Source organism: Oncorhynchus mykiss, unplaced genomic scaffold (assembly GCF_013265735.2).
Source record: "Oncorhynchus mykiss isolate Arlee unplaced genomic scaffold, USDA_OmykA_1.1 un_scaffold_130, whole genome shotgun sequence".
Classification (NCBI taxonomy): Eukaryota; Metazoa; Chordata; class Actinopteri; order Salmoniformes; family Salmonidae; genus Oncorhynchus; species Oncorhynchus mykiss.
The window spans coordinates 1,104,247-1,121,012 of record NW_023493663.1 but is presented as its reverse complement, the minus strand read 5'-3'; the positions used below and the strand labels follow the sequence as shown (position 1 = coordinate 1,121,012).

General features: G+C 48.1%; 1 protein-coding gene across 1 annotated transcript in view; it reads left to right on the top strand.

Moving 5' to 3' along the window:
- Nucleotides 1-16,766, top strand: part of LOC110514494 (serine hydroxymethyltransferase, cytosolic-like) — a 95,651-nt gene that overhangs the window by 6,030 nt on the left and 72,855 nt on the right. The window contains exons 2-5 of the mRNA XM_036972298.1: nucleotides 3,266-3,380; nucleotides 7,841-7,986; nucleotides 9,761-9,876; nucleotides 15,867-16,027. Coding sequence (XP_036828193.1) covers nucleotides 3,282-3,380; nucleotides 7,841-7,986; nucleotides 9,761-9,876; nucleotides 15,867-16,027 — 522 coding nt within the window. The 5' untranslated portion in view covers nucleotides 3,266-3,281. The remainder of the gene's footprint in view (nucleotides 1-3,265; nucleotides 3,381-7,840; nucleotides 7,987-9,760; nucleotides 9,877-15,866; nucleotides 16,028-16,766) is intronic.

The window sequence follows — 16,766 nt, the reverse complement described above, 5'->3', positions numbered from 1 at the left end:
TAACCTGACTAAATATAGTCCTGTTGGTTTAAACATGGCTGTTCCAGTGATAACCTGACTAAATATAGTCCTGAATACCAGATAACCCGACTAAATATAGTCCTGAATACCAGATGACCTGACTAAATATAGCCCTGAATACCAGATGACCTGACTAAATATAGCCCTGAATACCAGATAACCTGACTAAATATAGTCCTGAATACCAGATAACTTGACTAAATATAGCCCTGTTGGTTTAAACATGGCTGTTCCTGTGATAACCTGACTAAATATAGTCCTGAATACCAGGTGACCTGACTAAATATAGTCCTGAATACCAGATGACCTGACTAAATATAGCCCTGAATACCAGATGACCTGACTAAATATAGCCCTGAATACCAGATGACCTGACTAAATATAGTCCTGAATACCAGATGACCTGACTAAATATAGTCCTGAATACCAGATAACCTGACTGAATATAGTCCTGTTGGTTTAAACATGGCTGTTCCAGTGATAACCTGACTAAATATAGTCCTGAATACCAGATAACTTGACTAAATATAGCCCTGTTGGTTTAAACATGGCTGTTCCTGTGATAACCTGACTAAATATAGTCCTGAATACCAGATGACCTGACTAAATATAGTCCTGAATACCAGATAACCTGACTAAATATAGTCCTGAATACCAGATGACCTGACTAAATATAGTCCTGAATACCAGATAACCTGACTAAATATAGCCCTGTTGGTTTAAACATGGCTGTTCCAGTGATAACCTGACTAAATATAGCCCTGAATACCAGATAACCTGACTAAATATAGCCCTGTTGGTTTAAACATGGCTGTTCCAGTGATAACCTGACTAAATATAGCCCTGAATACCAGATAACCTGACTAAATATAGTCCTGTTGGTTTAAACATGGCTGTTCCTGTGATAACCTGACTAAATATAGTCCTGAATACCAGATAACCTGACTAAATATAGCCCTGAATACCAGATAACCGGACTAAATATAGTCCTGTTGGTTTAAACATGGCTGTTCCTGTGATAACCTGACTAAATATAGTCCTGAATACCAGATAACCTGACTAAATATAGTCCTGAATACCAGATGACCTGACTAAATATAGCCCTGAATACCAGATGAGCTGACTAAATATAGCCCTGAATACCAGAACCTGACTAAATATAGTCCTGAATACCAGATGACCTGACTAAATATAGCCCTGAATACCAGATAACCTGACTAAATATAGTCCTGAATACCAGATAACTTGACTAAATATAGCCCTGTTGGTTTAAACATGGCTGTTCCAGTGATAACCTGACTAAATATAGTCCTGAATACCAGATAACCCGACTAAATATAGTCCTGAATACCAGATGACCTGACTAAATATAGTCCTGAATACCAGATGACCTGACTAAATATAGTCCTGAATACCAGATAACCTGACTAAATATAGTCCTGAATACCAGATGACCTTACTAAATATAGCCCTGAATACCAGATGACCTGACTAAATATAGTCCTGAATACCAGATGACCTGACTAAATATAGCCCTGAATACCAGATGACCTGACTAAATATAGCCCTGAATACCAGATGACCTGACTAAATATAGCCCTGAATACCAGATGACCTGACTAAATATAGCCCTGAATACCAGATGACCTGACTAAATATAGTCCTGAATACCAGATGACCTGACTAAATATAGTCCTGAATACCAGATGACCTGACTAAATATAGCCCTGAATACCAGATGACCTGACTAAATATAGTCCTGAATACCAGATGACCTGACTAAATATAGCCCTGAATACCAGATGACCTGACTAAATATAGTCCTGAATACCAGATGACCTGACTAAATATAGTCCTGAATACCAGATGACCTGACTAAATATAGCCCTGAATACCAGATAACCTGACTAAATATAGCCCTGAATACCAGATGACCTGACTAAATATAGTTCTGTTGGTTTAAACATGGCTGTTCCTGTGATAACCTGACTAAATATAGGCCTGAATACCAGATGACCTGACTAAATATAGGCCTGAATACCAGATGACCTGACTAAATATAGTCCTGAATACCAGATGACCTGACTAAATATAGGCCTGAATACCAGATGACCTGACTAAATATAGCCCTGAATACCAGATAACCTGACTAAATATAGCCCTGAATACCAGATAACCTGACTAAATATAGCCCTGAATACCAGATCACCTGACTAAATATAGCCCTAAATACCAGATGACCTGAATAAATATAGTCCTGAATACCAGATGACCTGACTAAATATAGTCCTGAATACCAGATGACCTGACTAAATATAGGCCTGAATACCAGATGACCTGACTAAATATAGCCCTGAATACCAGATGACCTGACTAAATATAGCCCTGAATACCAGATGACCTGACTAAATATAGTCCTGAATACCAGATGACCTGACTAAATATAGTCCTGAATACCAGATGACCTGACTAAATATAGGCCTGAATACCAGATGACCTGACTAAATATAGCCCTGAATACCAGATGACCTGACTAAATATAGTCCTGAATACCAGATGACCTGACTAAATATAGTCCTGAATACCAGATAACCTGACTAAATATAGTCCTGAATACCAGATGACCTGACTAAATATAGCCCTGAATACTATATTTTCCCAACAACTGATATTTAGAGGGGTTGACAAAAGATACTGTTGAATCTTATTTGGCACAGCTTAACTAACTAACTAACTAACTGTCTGTCATGTCTCATAGCTTAACTAACTAACTGTCTGTCATGTCTCATAGCTTAACTAACTAACTAACTGTCTGTCTGTCATGTCTCACAGCTTAACTAACTAACTAACTGTCTGTCTGTCATGTCTTATAGCTTAACTAACTAACTAACTAACTAACTGTCTGTCATGTCTCATAGCTTAACTAACTAACTAACTGTCTGTCTTGTCTGTGTCTGTAGATCAGTACCAGTCGTCATGTCTCACAGCTTAACTAACTAACTAACTGTCTGTCTTGTCTGTGTCTGTAGATCAGTACCAGTCGTCATGTCTCACAGCTTAACTAACTAACTAACTGTCTGTCTTGTCTGTGTCTGTAGATCAGTACCAGTCGTCATGTCTCACAGCTTAACTAACTAACTAACTGTCTGTCTTGTCTGTGTCTGTAGATCAGTACCAGTCGTCATGTCTCATAGCTTAACTAACTAACTAACTAACTAACTGTCTGTCCTGTCTGTGTCTGTAGATCAGTACCAGTCGTCATGTCTCATAGCAACGGTACCAGTCACCATGTCAGTAAGGACGTGTGGGAGTCTCACAACAAGATGATGCAGGAGCCACTCAGCTCCAACGACTCTGAGGTACGTCACACAGGGTGTGTGTGTGTGTGTGTGTGTGTGTGTGTGTGTGTGTGTGTGTGTGTGTGTGTGTGTGTGTGTGTGTGTGTGTGTGTGTGTGTGTGTGTGTGTGTGTGTGTGAGAGAGGCCGGGATTGAAACCGATCGCCCTTTGTCGACAATGCGTCTTCCAAAAGGCCATTTTCGCGGAGCCCCGCAATCACAGTAAACACTGTGAGCTCAATCAGAAATGACCTTTTGAAATGTGAGCGTTGTTGACGAAGGGATCTGATTGGTTCCTGGTGAGAGTGTCTATAAGGCTGTGTGTCTAAGCCTGGTTTCTATATTCTAGAATCCACATGGTGATAAAATATGCACATTTTCCCTCCGATGGTGTTTCTACCTAAACTGACTCGCTGCTGTTGATGACGTCGCTTTTACGTTTCCTCGTACCGAATCTAAAGGGCAATGTGTTTCAGCCAGGGACTACAGGCCAGGTAACTACAGGCCAGGTAACTACAGGCCAGGTAACTACAGGCCAGGTAACTACAGGCCAGGTAACTACAGGCCAGGTAACTACAGGCTGGGTTAATATACATCTAAAGGGCAATGTGTTTCAGCCAGGGACTACAGGCTGGGTTCAGGCCAGGTACTACAGGCCAGGTAACTACAGGCCAGGTACTACAGGCCAGGTAACTACAGGCCAGGTACTACAGGCCAGGTAACTACAGGCCAGGTACTACAGGCTGGGTTAATATACATCTAAAGGGCAATGTGTTTCAGCCAGGGACTACAGGCTGGGTTAAGGCCAGGTAACTACAGGCCAGGTAACTACAGGCTGGGTTAAGGCCAGGTAACTACAGGCTGGGTTCAGGCCAGGTACTACAGGTCAGGTAACTACAGGCCAGGTAACTACAGGCCAGGTACTACAGGCCAGGTACTACAGGCCAGGTAACTACAGGCCAGGTACTACAGGCCAGGTAACTACAGGCTGGGTTCAGGCCAGGTAACTACAGGCCAGGTAACTACAGGCCAGGTACTACAGGCTGGGTTAAGGCCAGGTAACTACAGGCCAGGTAACTACAGGCTGGGTACTACAGGCTAGGTACTACAGGCCAGGTAACTACAGGCCAGGTACTACAGGCCAGGTAACTACAGGCTGGGTTAAGGCCAGGTAACTACAGGCCAGGTAACTACAGGCTGGGTACTACAGGCCAGGTAACTACAGGCCAGGTAACTACAGGCTGGGTACTACAGGCCAGGTAACTACAGGCTGGGTACTACAGGCCAGGTAACTACAGGCCAGGTAACTACAGGCTGGGTACTACAGGCTAGGTTAATATACATCTAAAGGGCAATGTGTTTCAGCCAGGCTGGGTTAATACAGTGCCTTGCGAAAGTATTCGGCCCCCTTGAACTTTGCGACCTTTTGCCACATTTCAGGCTTCAAACATAAAGATATAAAACTGTATTTTTTTGTGAAGAATCAACAACAAGTGGGACACAATCATGAAGTGGAACGACATTTATTGGATATTTCAAACTTTTTTAACAAATCAAAAACTGAAAGATTGGGCTTGCAAAATTATTCAGCCCCTTTACTTTCAGTGCAGCAAACTCTCTCCAGAAGTTCAGTGAGGATCTCTGAATGATCCAATGTTGACCTAAATGACTAATGATGATAAATACAATCCACCTGTGTGTAATCAAGTCTCCGTATAAATGCACCTGCACTGTGATAGTCTCAGAGGTCCGTCAAAAGCGCAGAGAGCATCATGAAGAACAAGGAACACACCAGGCAGGTCCGAGATACTGTTGTGAAGAAGTTTAAAGCCGGATTTGGATACAACAAGATTTCCCAAGCTTTAAACATCCCAAGGAGCACCGTGCAAGCGATAATATTGAAATGGAAGGAGTATCAGACCACTGCAATTCTACCAAGACCTGGCCGTCCCTCTAAACTTTCAGCTCATACAAGGAGAAGACTGATCAGAGATGCAGCCAAGAGGCCCATGATCACTCTGGATGAACTGCAGAGATCTACAGCTGAGGTGGGAGACTCTGTCCATAGGACAACAATCAGTCGTATATTGCACAAATCTGGCCTTTATGGAAGAGTGGCAAGAAGAAAGCCATTTCTTAAAGATATCCATAAAAAGTGTTGTTTAAAGTTTGCCACAAGCCACCTGGGAGACACACTAAACATGTGGAAGAAGGTGCTCTGGTCAGATGAAACCAAAATTGAACTTTTTTGGCAACAATGCAAAACGTTATGTTTGGCGTAAAAGCAACACAGCTCATCACCCTGAACACACCATCCCCACTGTCAAACATGGTGGTGGCAGCATCATGGTTTGGGCCTGCTTTTCTTCAGCAGGGACAGGGAAGATGGTTAAAATTGATGGGAAGATGGATGGAGCCAAATACAGGACCATTCTGGAAGAAAACCTGATGGAGTCTGCAAAAGACCTGAGACTGGGACGGAGATTTGTCTTCCAACAAGACAATGATCCAAAACATAAAGCAAAATCTACAATGGAATGGTTCAAAAATAAACATATCCAGGTGTTAGAATGGCCAAGTCAAAGTCCAGACCTGAATCCAATCGAGAATCTGTGGAAAGAACTGAAAACTGCTGTTCACAAATGCTCTCCATCCAACCTCACTGAGCTCGAGCTGTTTTGCAAGGAGGAATGGGAAAAAATTTCAGTCTCTCGATGTGCAAAACTGATAGAGACATACCCCAAGCGACTTACAGCTGTAATCGCAGCAAAAGGTGGCGCTACAAAGTATTAACTTAAGGGGGCTGAATAATTTTGCACGCCCAATTTTTCAGTTTTTGATTTGTTAAAAAAGTTTGAAATATCCAATAAATGTCGTTCCACTTCATGATTGTGTCCCACTTGTTGTTGATTCTTCACAAAAAAATACAGTTTTATATCTTTATGTTTGAAGCCTGAAATGTGGCAAAAGGTCGCAAAGTTCAAGGGGGCCGAATACTTTCGCAAGGCACTGTATACATCTAAAGGGCAATGTGTTTCAGCCAGATACTACAGGCCAGGTAACTACAGGCTGGGTTAAGGCCAGGTAACTACAGGCCAGGTAACTACAGGCTGGGTTAAGGCCAGGTAACTACAGGCCAGGTAACTACAGGCCAGGTAACTACAGGCCAGGTAACTACAGGCCAGGTAACTACAGGCTGGGTTAAGGCCAGGTAACTACAGGCTGGGTTAAGGCCAGGTAACTACAGGCCAGGTAACTACAGGCTGGGTTAAGGCCAGGTAACTACAGGCCAGGTAACTACAGGCCAGGTAACTACAGGCCAGGTAACTACAGGCCAGGTACTACAGGCTGGGTTAAAGCCAGGTACTGCAGGCTGGGTTAAGGCCAGGTACTACAGGCTGGGTTAAGGCCAGGTAACTACAGGCTGGGTTAAGGCCAGGTAACTACAGGCTGGGTTAAGGCCAGGTAACTACAGGCTGGGTTAAGGCCAGGTAACTACAGGCTGGGTTAAGGCCAGGTAACTACAGGCTGGGTTAAGGCCAGGTAACTACAGGCTGGGTTAAGGCCAGGTAACTACAGGCTGGGTTAAGGCCAGGTAACTACAGGCTGGGTTAAGGCCAGGTAACTACAGGCTGGGTTAAGGCCAGGTAACTACAGGCTGGGTTAAGGCCAGGTAACAGGCTGGGTTAAGGCCAGGTAACTACAGGCTGGGTTAAGGCCAGGTAACTACAGGCTGGGTTAAGGCCAGGTAACTACAGGCTGGGTTAAGGCCAGTTAACTACAGGCTGGGTTAAGGCCAGTTAACTACAGGCTGGGTTAAGGCCAGTTAACTACAGGCTGGGTTAAGGCCAGTTAACTACAGGCTGGGTTAAGGCCAGTTAACTACAGGCTGGGTTAAGGCCAGTTAACTACAGGCTGGGTTAAGGCCAGTTAACTACAGGCTGGGTTAAGGCCAGGTAACTACAGGCTGGGTTAAGGCCAGGTAACTACAGGCTGGGTTGTGTTAGGTGTGTATTGTAATGAAACCGTGTATTGTGTGTATTATAATGAATCGGTGTATTATAATGAATCAGTGTATTGTCTAGGTGTATTATAATGAATCAGTGTATTGTCTAGGTGTATTATAATGGATCGGTGTATTGTAATGAATCTGTGAATTGTGTGTATTATAATGGATCGGTGTATTGTCTAGGTGTATTGTAATGAATCTGTGAATTGTGTGTATTATAATGGATCGGTGTATTGTCTAGGTGTATTATAATGAATCTGTGAATTGTGTGTATTATAATGAATCGGTGTATTATAATGAATCTGTGAATTGTGTGTATTATAATGGATCGGTGTATTGTCTAGGTGTATTATAATGAATCTGTGAATTGTGTGTATTATAATGAATCGGTGTATTGTCTAGGTGTATTATAATGAATCGGTGTATTGTCTAGGTGTATTATAATGAATCGGTGTATTGTGTGTATTATCTAGGTGTTCTCCATCATCAAGAGAGAGAAGCACCGTCAGACCTTCGGCCTGGAGCTGATCGCATCAGAGAACTTCACCTCCAGAGCTGTTCTAGAAGCCCTGGGCTCCTGTATGAACAACAAGTACTCAGAGGGGTATCCTGGACAGAGGTAAGAAAAGCAATCTCATTCTGTAGCAAAAGTTTAGGCTTTAGGTGGTTAGAGTATAGACACCAGAATATCTAACTGGGAGGAGACTATATGGCTTTAGGTGGTTAGAGTATAGACACCAGAATATCTAACTGGGAGGAGACTATATGGCTTTAGGTGGTTAGAGTATAGACTATATGGCTTTAGGTGGTTAGAGTATAGACTATATGGCTTTAGTCAGGTGGTTAGAGTATAGACACCAGAATATCTAACTGGGAGGAGACTATATGGCTTTAGGTGGTTAGAGTATAGACTATATGGCTTTAGGTGGTTAGAGTATAGACTATATGGCTTTAGGTGGTTAGAGTATAGACTATATGGCTTTAGGTGGTTAGATTAAAGACTATATGGCTTTAGGTGGTTAGAGTATAGACTATATGGCTTTAGGTGGTTAGAGTATAGACTATATGGCTTTAGGTGGTTAGAGTATAGACTATTTGGCTTTAGGTGGTTAGGGTATAGACTATATGGCTTTAGGTGGTTAGAGTATAGACTATATGGCTTCATGTGGTTAGAGTATAGACTATATGGCTTTAGGTGGTTAGAGTATAGACACCAGAATATCTAACTGGGAGGAGACTATATGGCTTTAGTCAGGTGGTTAGAGTATAGATTATATGGCTTTAGGTGGTTAGAGTATAGACACCAGAATATCTAACTGGGAGGAGACTATATGGCTTTAGGTGGTTAGAGTATAGACTATATGGCTTTAGGTGGTTAGATTAAAGACTATATGGCTTTAGGTGGTTAGAGTATAGACTATATGGCTTTAGGTGGTTAGAGTATAGACTATTTGGCTTTAGGTGGTTAGGGTATAGACTATATGGCTTTAGGTGGTTAGAGTATAGACTATATGGCTTCATGTGGTTAGAGTATAGACTATATGGCTTTAGGTGGTTAGAGTATAGACACCAGAATATCTAACTGGGAGGAGACTATATGGCTTTAGTCAGGTGGTTAGAGTATAGACTATATGGCTTTAGGTGGTTAGAGTATAGACTATATGGCTTTAGGTGGCTAGAGTATAGACACCAGAATATCTAGGGTTATCTCTATCCCTGAGAGAATGGGTTTAGTTGTGGAGCCAGAGATCTCCAGGGTTATCTATCCCTGAGAGAATGGGTTTGGTTGTGGAGACCAGAGATCTCCAGGGTTATCTATCCCTGAGAGAATGAGTTTGGTTGTGGAGACCAGAGATCTCCAGGGTTATCTATATCCCTGAGAGAATGAGTTTGGTTGTGGAGACCAGAGATCTCCAGGGTTATCTCTATCCCTGAGAGAATGGGTTTGGTTGTGGAGACCAGAGATCTCCAGGGTTATCTATATCCCTGAGAGAATGGGTTTGGTTGTGGAGACCAGAGATCTCCAGGGTTATCTATATCCCTGAGAGAATGGGTTTGGTTGTGGAGACCAGAGAGATCTGGGTGAGAACACACACACACACACACAAACACACACAGAGACACACACACACAGAGACAGACATGGAAACATGCATCTCAACAATATGTTGTGTGTTGCGGTGTGTGTGTGTGTGTGTTCTCACCCAGATCTCTCTGGTCGCCACAACCAAACCCATTAGATAACCCTGGAGATCTCTGGTCTCCACAACCAAACCCATTCTCTCAGGGATAGATAACCCTGGAGATCTCTGGCTCCACAACTAAACCCATTCTCTCAGGGATATATAACCCTCGTGTCCACCTCGTGTGTGTGTGTGTGTGTGTGTGTGTAGGTACTACGGCGGTACAGAACATGTTGATGAGTTGGAGCGTCTGTGTCAGAGGAGAGCTCTGGAGGCCTACGGACTGGACGGTGACAAGTGGGGAGTTAACGTACAGCCATACTCAGGTAGTACCCCCCCCCCCCCACCCTACACAGTAACACATACTCAGGTAGTACCCCCCCCCCACTACACAGAGACACATACTCAGGTAGTACCCCCCCCCCACTACACAGAGACACATACTCAGGTAGTATCCCCCCCCCCCCACTACACAGAGACACATACTCAGGTAGTATCCCCCCCCCCCCCTACACAGAGACACATACTCAGGTAGTATCCCCCCCCACTACACAGAGACACATACTCAGGTAGTACCCCCCCCACTACACAGTAACACATACTCAGGTAGTATCCCCCCCCCCCCCCCACTACACAGTAACACATACTCAGGTAGTATTCCCCCCCCCCCCCCACTACACAGAGACACATACTCAGGTAGTATTCCCCCCCCCCCCACTACACAGAGACACATACTCAGGTAGTATTCCCCCCACCCACTACACAGTAACACATACTCAGGTAGTATTCCCCCCCCCCCCACTACACAGTAACACATACTCAGGTAGTATCCCCCCACTACACAGTAACACATACTCAGGTAGTATTCCCCCCCCCCCCCACTACACAGTAACACATACTCAGGTAGTATTCCCCCCCCCCCCCCCACTACACAGTAACACATACTCAGGTAGTATTCCCCCCCCCCCCCCACTACACAGTAACACATACTCAGGTAGTATCCCCCCCCCCCCCACTACACAGAGACACATACTCAGGTATTCCCCCCCCCCCCCCACTACACAGTAACACATACTCAGGTAGTACCCCCCCCCCCCCCCCCACTACACAGTAACACATACTCAGGTAGTATTTCCCCCCCCCCCCCCCCACTACACAGTAACACATACTCAGGTAGTATTCCCCCCCCCCCCACTACACAGAGACACATACTCAGGTAGTACCCCCCCCCCCACTACACAGTAACACATACTCAGGTAGTACCCCCCCCCCCCCCCCCACTACACACACACGCTACACAGAGACACATACTCAGGTAGTACCCCCCCCCCCCCCCCCCTACACAGAGACACATACTCAGGTAGTACCCCCCCCCCCCCCCCACTACACAGAGACACATACTCAGGTAGTATCCCCCCCCCCACTACACAGAGACACATACTCAGGTAGTAACCCCCCCCCCCCCCACTACACAGTAACACATACTCAGGTAGTATCCCCCCCCCCCCACTACACAGTAACACATACTCAGGTAGTATCCCCCCTCCCCCACTACACAGTAACACATACCCAGGTAGTACCCCCCCCCCCCCCCCACTACACAGAGACACATACTCAGGTAGTACCCCCCCCCACTACACAGTAACACATACTCAGGTAGTACCCCCCCCCCCCCCCCCCACTACACAGAGACACATACTCAAGGTAGTATCCCCCCCCCCCCACTACACAGAGACACATACTCAGGTAGTATTCCCCCCCCCCCCCCACTACACAGTAACACATACTCAGGTAGTACCCCCCCACTACACAGTAACACATACTCAGGTAGTACCCCCCCACTACACAGTAACACATACTCAGGTAGTATTCCCCCCCCCCCCCCACTACACAGAGACACATACTCAGGTAGTACCCCCCCACTACACAGTAACACATACTCAGGTAGTACCCCCCCACTACACAGTAACACATACTCAGGTAGTATTCTCCCCCCCCCCCCCCACTACACAGTAACACATACTCAGGTAGTACCCCCCCACTACACAGTAACACATACTCAGGTAGTACCCCCCCACTACACAGTAACACATACTCAGGTAGTATTCCCCCCCCCCCCACTACACAGTAACACATACTCAGGTAGTACCCCCCCACTACACAGTAACACATACTCAGGTAGTACCCCCCCACTACACAGTAACACATACTCAGGTAGTATCCCCCCCCCCCACCCCCACTACACAGTAACACATACTCAGGTAGTTTCCCCCCCCCCCCCACTACACAGTAACACATACTCAGGTAGTACCCCCCCCCCCCCCCCACTACACAGTAACACATACTCAGGTAGTATTCCCCCCCCCCCCCACTACACAGAGACACATACTCAGGTAGTATTCCCCCCCCCCCCCCCCACTACACAGAGACACATACTCAGGTAGTATCCCCCCCCCCCCACTACACAGTAACACATACTCAGGTAGTACCCCCCCCCCCCCCCCCACTACACAGAGACACATACTCAGGTAGTATCCCCCCCCCCCCCACTACACAGAGACACATACTCAGGTAGTATCCCCCCCCCCACTACACAGTAACACATACTCAGGTAGTACCCCCCCACTACACAGTAACACATACTCAGGTAGTACCCCCCCACTACACAGTAACACATACTCAGGTAGTATTCCCCCCCCCCCCACTACACAGAGACACATACTCAGGTAGTACCCCCCCCCCACTACACAGAGACTCATACTCAGGTAGTACCCCCCCCCCCCCACTACACAGAGACACATACTCAGGTAGTATCCCCCCCCCCCCCCACTACACAGAGACACATACTCAGGTAGTATCCCCCCCCCCCCCCCACTACACAGTAACACATACTCAGGTAGTACCCCCCCCCCCCCCACTACACAGAGACACATACTCAGGTAGTACCCCCCCCCACTACACAGTAACACATACTCAGGTAGTACCCCCCCCCCCCCCACTACACAGTAACACATACTCAGGTAGTACCCCCCCCCCCCCCCCCCACTACACAGTAACACATACTCAGGTAGTATCCCCCCCCCCCACTACACAGTAACACATACTCAGGTAGTACCCCCCCCCCCCCCCACTACACAGTAACACATACTCAGGTAGTATTCCCCCCCCCCCCCACTACACAGAGACACATACTCAGGTAGTATTCCCCCCCCCCCCCACTACACAGAGACACATACTCAGGTAGTATTCCCCCCACCCACTACACAGTAACACATACTCAGGTAGTATTCCCCCCCCCCCCACTACACAGTAACACATACTCAGGTAGTATTCCCCCCCCCCCCCCACTACACAGAGACACATACTCAGGTAGTACCCCCCCACCCACTACACAGTAACACATACTCAGGTAGTATTCCCCCCCCCCACTACACAGTAACACATACTCAGGTAGTATCCCCCCCCCCCCCACTACACAGAGACACATACTCAGGTATTCCCCCCCCCCCCCCCCCACTACACAGTAACACATACTCAGGTAGTACCCCCCCCCCCCCCCACTACACAGTAACACATACTCAGGTAGTATTCCCCCCCCCCCACTACACAGAGACACATACTCAGGTAGTACCCCCCCCCCCACTACACAGTAACACATACTCAGGTAGTACCCCCCCCCCCCCCCCCACTACACACACACGCTACACAGAGACACATACTCAGGTAGTACCCCCCCCCCCCCCCCTACACAGAGACACATACTCAGGTAGTACCCCCCCCCCCCCCCCACTACACAGAGACACATACTCAGGTAGTATCCCCCCCCCCCCACTACACAGTAACACATACTCAGGTAGTATCCCCCCTCCCCCACTACACAGTAACACATACCCAGGTAGTACCCCCCCCCCCCCCACTACACAGAGACACATACTCAGGTAGTACCCCCCCCCACTACACAGTAACACATACTCAGGTAGTACCCCCCCCCCCCCCCACTACACAGAGACACATACTCAGGTAGTAACCCCCCCCCCCTCCACTACACAGTAACACATACTCAGGTAGTATCCCCCCCCCCCCACTACACAGTAACACATACTCAGGTAGTACCCCCCCCACTACACAGTAACACATACTCAGGTAGTATTCCCCCCCCCCCCACTACACAGTAACACATACTCAGGTAGTATCCCCCCCCCCCACTACACAGTAACACATACTCAGGTAGTATTCCCCCCCCCACTACACAGTAACACATACTCAGGTAGTACCCCCCCCCCCCCCCCCACTACACAGTAACACATACTCAGGTAGTACCCCCCCCCCCCCACTACACAGTAACACATACTCAGGTAGTACCCCCCCCCCCCCCCCCCACTACACAGTAACACATACTCAGGTAGTACCCCCCCCCCCCCCCCACTACACAGTAACACATACTCAGGTAGTACCCCCCCCCCCCCCCCCCCCCACTACACAGAGACACATACTCAGGTAGTACCCCCCCCCCCCCCCCCCCCCACTACACAGTAACACATACTCAGGTAGTACCCCCCCCCCCCCACTACACAGAGACACATACTCAGGTAGTATCCCCCCCCACTACACAGAGACACATACTCAGGTAGTACCCCCCCCCCCCCCTCCCCCACTACACAGAGACACATACACAGGTAGTAACCCCCCCCCCCCCCCCCACTACAAAGAGACACATACTCAGGTAGTTCTCCCCCCCCCCCCCCACTGCACAGTAACACATACTCAGATAGTACCCCCCCCCCCCCCCACTACACAGAGACACATACACACGCTACACAGAGACACACACACGCTACACAGAGACACAAACACGCTACACAGAGACACACACACGCTACACAGAGACACACACACACGCTACACAGAGACACACACACACACGCTACACAGAGACACACACACACACACACGCTACACAGAGACACACACACACACGCTACACAGAGACACACACACACACGCTACACAGAGACACACACACACACGCTACACAGAGACACACACACGCTACACAGAGACACACACACACATTACACAGAGACACACACATTACACAGAGACACACACACACTACACAGAGACACACACACACACTACACACACACTGTAGAGACACTAACTAGGTGGAGGTGTAACCAGGCCATCCCAGTACAGCTCTGTAGGGTCTAAATAGGTGGAGGTGTAACCAGGCCATCCCAGTACAGCTCTGTAGGGTCTAACTAGGTGGAGGTGTAACCAGGCCATCCCAGTACAGCTCTGTAGGGTCTAACTAGGTGGAGGTGTAACCAGGCCATCCCAGTACAGCTGTGTAGGGTCTAACTAGGTGTAACCAGGCCATCCCAGTACAGCTGTGTAGGGTCTAACTAGGTGTAACCAGGCCATCCCAGTACAGCTCTGTAGGGTCTAACTAGGTGTAACCAGGCCATCCCAGTACAGTTCTGTAGGGTCTAACTAGGTGGAGGTGTAACCAGGCCATCCCAGTACAGCTCTGTAGGGTCTAACTAGGTGTAACCAGGCCATCCCAGTATAGCTCTGTAGGGTCTAACTAGGTGTAACCAGGCCATCCCAGTACAGCTCTGTAGGGTCTAACTAGGTGTAACCAGGCCATCCCAGTACAGCTCTGTAGGGTCTAACTAGGTGTAACCAGGCCATCCCAGTACAGCTCTGTAGGGTCTAACTAGGTGTAACCAGGCCATCCCAGTACAGCTCTGTAGGGTCTAACTAGGTGTAACCAGGCCATCCCAGTACAGCTCTGTAGGGTCTAACTAGGTGTAACCAGGCCATCCCAGTACAGCTCTGTAGGGTCTAACTAGGTGTAACCAGGCCATCCCAGTACAGCTCTGTAGGGTCTAACTAGGTGTAACCAGGCCATCCCAGTACAGCTCTGTAGGGTCTAACTAGGTGTAACCAGGCCATCCCAGTACAGCTCTGTAGGGTCTAACTAGGTGTAACCAGGCCATCCCAGTACAGCTCTGTAGGGTCTAACTAGGTGTAACCAGGCCATCCCAGTACAGCTCTGTAGGGTCTAACTAGGTGTAACCAGGCCATCCCAGTACAGCTCTGTAGGGTCTAACTAGGTGTAACCAGGCCATCCCAGTACAGCTCTGTAGGGTCTAACTAGGTGTAACCAGGCCATCCCAGTACAGCTCTGTAGGGTCTAACTAGGTGGAGGTGTAACCAGGCCATCCCAGTACAGCTCTGTAGGGTCTAACTAGGTGTAACCAGGCCATCCTAGTACAGCTCTGTAGGGTCTAACTAGGCGATGTGTTTGTAGGCTCCCCTGCTAACTTTGCTGTGTACACGGCGATCGTGGAGCCTCATGGGAGGATCATGGGTCTGGACCTCCCTGATGGAGGTCACCTGACGCACGGCTTCATGACGGACAAGAAGAAGATCTCTGCCACATCCATCTTCTTTGAGTCCATGCCCTACAAGGTAAACAACAACAATAACACACATACTGAGACACAACAACACATCCGTCTTCTTTGAGTCCATGCCCAACAAGGTGAACAACAACAAAACATCCATCTTCTTTGAGTCCATGCCCTACAAGGTAAACAACAACAACAACAACGGGAGGAGGAGCCGGGGCACAGAGAGAGGAGCCGGGGCACAGAGAGAGGAGCCGGGGCACAGAGAGAGGAGCCGGGGCACAGAGAGAGGAGCATAGAGAGAGGAGTATAGAGAGAGGAGCCGGGGCATAGAGAGAGGAGCATAGAGAGAGGAGCATAGAGAGAGGAGCCGGGGCATAGAGAGAGGAGCCGGGGCATAGAGAGAGGAGCCGGGCTATAGAGAGAGGAGCCGGGCTATAGAGAGAGGAGCCGGGCTATAGAGAGAGGAGCCGGGGCACAGAGAGAGGAGCCGGGGCACAGAGAGAGGAGCATAGAGAGAGGAGCAGACTCGTATAGAGAGGAGCCGGGGCATAGAGAGAGGAGCCGGGGCATAGAGAGAGGAGCATAGAGAGAGGAGCATGGAGAGAGGAGCCGGGGCATAGAGAGAGGAGCCGGGGCATAGAGAGAGGAGCCGGGGCATAGAGAGAGGAGCATAGAGAGAGGAGCCGGGGCATAGAGAGAGGAGCATAGAGAGAGGAGCCGGGGCATAGAGAGAGGAGCCGGGCTATAGAGAGAGGAGCCGGGCTATAGAGAGAGGAGCCGGGGCATAGAGCGAGGAG